At 33.9% G+C, this 6,920-nt stretch overlaps 1 protein-coding gene across 1 annotated transcript; it reads right to left on the bottom strand.

Moving 5' to 3' along the window:
* Positions 1-1,507: 1,507 nt before the first annotated feature.
* Positions 1,508-2,452, bottom strand: LOC140433812 (uncharacterized). Its single transcript, XM_072521787.1, has one exon. The coding sequence runs from the start codon at positions 2,450-2,452 to the stop codon at positions 1,508-1,510; it is 945 nt and encodes a 314-aa protein (XP_072377888.1).
* Between the last annotated feature and the right edge of the window lie 4,468 nt (positions 2,453-6,920).

A 6,920-nucleotide genomic window follows, 5' to 3' on the forward strand; every position in this document is an offset into this window, starting at 1 on the left:
GCTCTACTATGCCATTTATTGTAGATATTCCTAGGCGGCACGTGAAATTCCTAATTATATATAGATATTCCTAGGTCCATGAATGTATTGTCACTTGCCAAATACTTCTTCTTCTTCTTCCTTTATTGGGTAATATCCCAGGGGATAATTTGCCCAGCTAATTCAGGGGGTATATTCTCAACTTGCTCTAGACAATCGAATATCCCCATATAAAACTAAATTGAAATTATTTCATATTGAATAAACACTATGTTGAAACTTCTTCTTCTTCGGCTAGACAGTTAGTATAGGAAAGACAATTCAACACAGGACAAAACTTTTCTCGCTTGGGTGTAGCAACCAGTTTTTTTCTACATAATCTTTTCTTTTCTATTAGGTGCTTTTTAGTTATTTATATATAAAATAAGTGATGAGGTCCTCGGAGTTCCACAGCAAACTCTTCTGCAGCTATCTACTTAATTCAATAGCTACTTTACTGTGGACTGTCCAAGTTCTTCATTTTTTTTCTACCAATGGATGATAGAGAACCCAGGTGTAAAAATAGAGAGGAATTTGTAAGGTTATGTTATAGTAGATAAGATAGAAATATATTATAGATTGATTTTGGCTAGATTAAGAAAAGTATTCAATAAATTTAGTCTTTGAGAATTAAGATTGAATAGTAGAGAGCAAATCTTTATAGAAGTTTGTAGTTTTGTTTTAACCAATTCTTTGTAGAGGTCAAAACTTGGAGAAACGTTTATTGGACACTCTAGGATAACATGATTCAGAGATCCAATTTGACCACATTCACAGTATGGGTTGTCCTGAATACCTATGCGGAATAAATGAACGGGAGTGGAACAATGTCCTGTTCTCATTCTAATTACTGCGGTGATATGCCTTCTGTCTTTATAGGGAAATTGATTGAACCATGGTGATTTGCTCCATTTATTGACTATTTTACTATAAAACGACCCTTTTGATCTGTTTGAATTCCATTCTTGTTCCCATCGAGTCCAAATTAGCTTTTTAATATAAAATAAGTAGTTTAAATAATGCAATTTAACTTTGACTGACTTTCACTTTTGGTGATCTTCCTATATTTGCCAATTTGCCTGCAACACAATTGCCCTTAATATCCGAATGGACTGAATCCAAGCCAGAATAATACTGATGTTCTGTTGATTGGCTTCTATAATACCCCTTTTGGTCATAATAGAGGTATGTTCAGTTTCCATTGAGTAAGATGTTTTCCCTATCTTTTGGATAGCACTCTTAGAATCAGACAAGATTAAGGCCCTCTTGATATCCTTCTTCAAGACAAATTGAATCGCATGATTAATTGCAATAATCTCTGCAGTGCAAACTTGAGTCTGCGTAGGGAGTTTACTATAGTATGAGTATTCAAAGTCAGGACAAAAAACACCAAATCCTGCTTCCCATCGAGTCCAAATTAGCTTTTTAATATAAAATAAGTAGTTTAAATAATGCAATTTAACTTTGGCTGGCACTTTTAGTGATCTTCCTATATTTGCCAATTTGTCTGCAACACAATTGCCCTTAATATCCGAATACCCTGAATCCAAGCCAGAATAATACTGATGTTCTGTTGATTGGCTTCTATAATGCCCCTTTTGGTCATAATAGAGGTATGTTTAGTTTCCATTGAGTAAGATGTTTTCCCTATCTTTTGGATAGCACTCTTAGAATCAGACAAGATTAAGGCCCTCTTGATATCCTTCTTCAAGACAAATTGAATCGCATGATTAATTGCAATAATCTCTGCAGTGCAAACTTGAGTCTGCGTAGGGAGTTTACTAGAGTATGAGTATTCAAAGTCAGGACAAAAAACACCAAATCCTGCTGAGCCCCTACTATCAACTGACCCATCTGTAAAGATTATAGTGTGAAGTGGATTGTCAAGTGAGATTCTTTGAAATTGAATTATTGCATGCTCATCACCTTTATTAGATTGCACATTCCTAATAGGGATAGAAGTTAATTGATATTCTAATTCAAAATTGTGGCACGGAAATAAGTCACTAGAAAATAAATTTGGGGTATGCTGGAATTTATTCATGATGGAAACTAAGAGGGGAATACTTTTTTTATTCCAGTAATTATGATTTGATTGCATTGATATTTGTAATTGATTCAAGGCAGAACTTATTGGATTATTAGTTAGTATAAGATTTTTTAGGAGGAATTTAGAATTAAGCCATTCCCATCTGTACTTAAGAGGAATTTGACCACTTTCACCTAACAATGCATGAATAGGGGTAGATCTCATACATCCGGTTATGATACGAATACTCTTATATTGTAACTTATCTAACCTGTTGATTAGCGCCTTAGGACAATCTGATAATTTTTGACATCCATAATCTAAATGACTCTGTAACAAACCATTATGAACTATCTGATGAGTTTTAGGATCACTACCCCAATATGTTCCACATAGAGCTCTCATTACATTCAAGCTACGACTTACTTTTAATTCTATTAAATCCACATATGATTTCCACTTCAGGTTTTTTTGAATAACTACCCCTAAATATTTCACTGTATCCACCCATTTAATTGCATGACCTCTAATTCTTACGTTTGGAGGATTAATTTTACGATTCCCTATTTGAAATATAATTGCTGAGGACTTATTGTAAGATAAATTAAAGTTGTGTTCTAATAACCAGAGATCCATCCTATCCATTGACAAGTTCAAAGAATTAATTAATTTAAGTAGATCAGCCCCACTAACCAAAATAATCAAATCATCTGCATACTGTATCAGATTACAACTGTGAACAATCTCGTATAAAGATAGGGAATACAGATTAAATAACATTGGACTTGGAGAAGAGCCCTGAGGTAAGCCCTGATTAGTTTTTCTTGGACCATGAATTTGACCAGTTTTGTCCTTTACATAAATACTACGATCATTTAATATAGAATAAATGACATTTGCCAGTTGAATAGGAATGTTATATTTAATTAGTTTAGAGTATAAAAGAGAGATGTTGACACTGAAATGCTTATGTATCATAAGCTGCTGAAATATCTAGGAAAAGTCCTATGGTAAATTGATTCAATGAAAATCCTTGTAGTATTTTAGAATTTAGTAATGAAATGCATTCCATGCAACCTCTACCCCTTCTAAAACTAAGTTGCAATGGATTTAAAATATGATTGTGTTCTAAGAACCACTCAATTCTGTTTTTAATTAATGTTTCCAGCATTTTACCAACACACGATGATAGAGCTATTGGCCTATAATTAAGTGGGTCAGTTTTATCCTTTCCATGCTTAACAATGGGTAATATGACCGTTTGTTTCCACGAGAGAGGAACCTGCCCCTTCCGGATACATTCATTAAAGAATTTAATTAAGAGTAATAATCCAGAGTAAGATAAATTTCTTAACATAGAGTATGAAACCTGATCAGGACCCGTAGCAGAATCAGTTTTAGACAGAAGAGTATTGTGATATTCATCAAATGATATGGGATTCTCAGAATACTGCAGAGGACTGAAAAGTAATTCAGAGTCTCCAGAAATAGGTGAGAGAGATGTTAAAATTTCTTGGGCTACCTCCTCAGGTGGCAATTGACATAAAAGAGACGATTTACTACCAGAAACCTTGTTAATTTTATTCCAAATATCTTTAAGGGGAGTATTTCTATTTAGTTTGCTACAAAAGGATTTAAAGCTTATTTTTCGCTTTAATTTTAGAAATTTTCTAGCTTTCGCTATGAATTTTTCAGCCTCTATATAGTTTTTAACACTAGGAGAATTTTTAAATGTATTAATAGCTAAAACTCTCTTTTGTATTATATGAGCACATGAATCATCCCACCATGCAATGTGATATTTGTTATTATGAGAGGAGGTCCAAGGAATTGATGTGTCTGCCACCGATGATATATATTCAATAAAATTTTCATAGTCCTCAATTGGAAACGATGAGAAAATACAGTCTAGTTTTTCATGGAAAGAAAGCCAATCAGCCTTTTTGAAATTTCTTCTTTTAGAAACCTGATTAGAGTCCTGTGTTGGGATACCGACATAGCATAGAATGGGAAAATGATCACTAGATCCTGTATCTGGAATGGTGGTCCATCCACTAATTTTAGGTGCCACATCTATCGAAGCCAATGATAAGTCAACTACTGATTTGCTGCCACCAGGACGAACCAATCTTGTTGGAGAACCATCATTAAGAAAAATTAACTTAAGATCTTCTGCAGTTTGCAAAATATTTCTGCCATTAACACTATCTCTTGAGCTTCCCCATGCTCTATGATTACAATTTAAATCACCCATGATGAGTAGTTGTAGTAGTGTTGAAATTGAACATCTGAATTAAAACCAGGATTGTTAATATGAATATCTCGAAAATCTTTATTGTATTTGATAAGGGTAATTAAGCCCCCATATCCATCACCTCGATCCTTTCTGATAATGTGATACCCTCTGCATCTAATTATGTGTTGGTTAGATAGCCAAGACTCACTAATGAGGACAATATCAGGGTTATAGTCTTTAATAAGAACTTTTAAGTTATCAACATTGGTATTATAAGATCTTATATTCCATTGTATAATAGTTAGTGGGGCGTGATGATTGAAAATATAAAATGTTAAAAACATGTGTGTACCAGGTCAAGACGAGAGGGGAATCGGTATTCTAAGTCCTTAGACCCAGATACCTCCATCCCTCTTCGCTCCTGACTAGTACTTATAGCATTATGTGATACACTTTTGTTTTTATGAATACCAATCTCTACATTTAATTCAACGTGATCCTTAGGAGAATTATAATTTTTATTAATCAATTCACCAATAAATGTCATAACCAAATCCCTGTGATTTTGATTGAGCATTAATATAGCCTGATTTAAATCTCTTTGGGTCTGAGAGTTATTTATAAAGTGACTAGGGGATTCTTTGGGGGATCTCCCATTAGAATTGTTCAATACTTTAGAATGAGAACTTTGATCAAAGCCTGCATTTAATGGTCTTTTCCTTTTTGATGGAGTGGATTTTGTAATCTGACTGTAGGAAACAGAATTTGAAGACAGGGATGTAGCAACTGATCTCCTCTCTTGAACTGAAATGCTATTTACAGAGGATAGATTATTTACAAGATTAGGAAAATCCTTAATGTTCAACTTTGGGCTAGATGTTTCCCTTGGAATATTTTGGTTAGCTTCATAATAGGATAAGTTGGCAAACGACATAAGTTCCTTAATACTCTTTTGTCTTTTTCTTTCTTTACATTCAGGATGTCTAGAGTGGTGTTTTACAGAACATACAAAACCTACTGCATTCTACAAACGAGGGAGAATCATGATTTACAATACATGTAACAAATCTGTTTTTTCCCTTGCATTGAGAAAGAGCATGCCCATATAAAAGACAATTATGACATTGGAGAACTGGACTAACAAAGGGTATCACCTTCATAGGTAGACCATAAATTTCAAACAGAGATAACTCTACAAAAGGGCAGATTAGTAGAAGTTGACATTTTAATTTCCTCTTCTGACAAAGATTTAAAAACTCCCCTGACAATACCTTTACAAGAGATAAGATGAGTGGGAATGAAAACCTCATAACCTAATTCTTCCCAGTCCTTCCTAAGGATAAACGAATTGGCAGATTGTCTGTCCTTGAATACTACCCCCACTCTATTTTTTCCCTTTCTATCAAATTTAGCAATCTCTTTCAGTTTTAAATTAAAGATAGTCTTAGCAATACTTAGGATATGATAATTACCCACATTACTATTTTTACCCTGAACAAAGAACTCAAAGAGCCCCAAATCTGATTCAGAATATAAACTCTTTTCTTTAATGTTTACTTTCTCTATTGCATTGTTTTGAGACAGATTTTGACTTATATTTGGGTCGGGATCTGCTGGCCGGTCGGGAGGAATTTCTTCCTCCATAATGGCAAACGTCAACAAAGTTTAAATCTACCAAAACGTTAAGATGTGGTTAGACTATATAGAAGATTAGGAAATATGTAAAGGAATAAGATCACAAAGAAAATGTTAGTAAGGCCCTTACTTGTATTTTTCCACCATGCACCATCAAACTTCGAAACGATAGCCATAGAATCGGCAGAACTTAGATCAGAGCGACTCCCACATAAAGAACAAACATTTGAAAAAAAGAAACACAAGCGGAATAAGGATATTGATCAGGACCTTATAAACTTACTTTAGGTACATTACTTTTACCTAGCGTAAAATAATTTGATAAAACTAAAAACTACAGTTTCGTACAGTTATGCGTCTTATGCTTGACATTAAAAACATCCACGTATATCAACTACGGAGTGCTTTCTCAGGAAATAGTAGTACTTATTCTAGAGCTTTTCCTTCACCAGCATCATCTTGAAGTAATGTTTATCCGTAGAGGTAATGGATTTTGACAAGAGCTATGAGTCATGCCGATGCAGTACACAAATTTACCCGTTATTTGGAAGGTCATAGCTCTTGTCAAAATCCATTACCTATATGTTGTGAATTTATTAATTGTTATGTCTTTAATTTATAATGTCTTTACTAATTTATTATCTTGTTCCTACTTTAATTTATTAAAAGGCACGATAATTTATATAAGTTTATTTATCACTACATATAAAATAATTTATTAGTAGGCGAGCGTAACAATAATATCACGAGCGCGAATCTTCTTTATTAACTGTCCCTTCCAAATAAAGTTCCGTTATTATATACCAGTGCCGTTATCTCGAATAGTCTAAAACCTTCGATGGCGAAACGGTAACAGCAAACTGGATTTCCCTCGCATCGCTTCTGGAAGGTCGCTCAGGTAAATCGAGGCCTCTCGTAAACTCTACAACATATTAGATTAAAAACATGTTTTAAAGGTTAAAACTATGACTCATATTTTTACGTAACATTGCCCCCCTCTCA

This window comes from Diabrotica undecimpunctata, chromosome 2 (genome assembly GCF_040954645.1).
Source record: "Diabrotica undecimpunctata isolate CICGRU chromosome 2, icDiaUnde3, whole genome shotgun sequence".
Lineage (NCBI taxonomy): Eukaryota > Metazoa > Arthropoda > Insecta > Coleoptera > Chrysomelidae > Diabrotica > Diabrotica undecimpunctata.

What these genes read in the sequence shown, in the direction of transcription:
- LOC140433812 (XM_072521787.1), bottom strand. Translation starts at nt 2,452, where the DNA reads ATGAGAGCTCTATGTGGAACATATTGGGGTAGTGATCCTAAAACTCAT.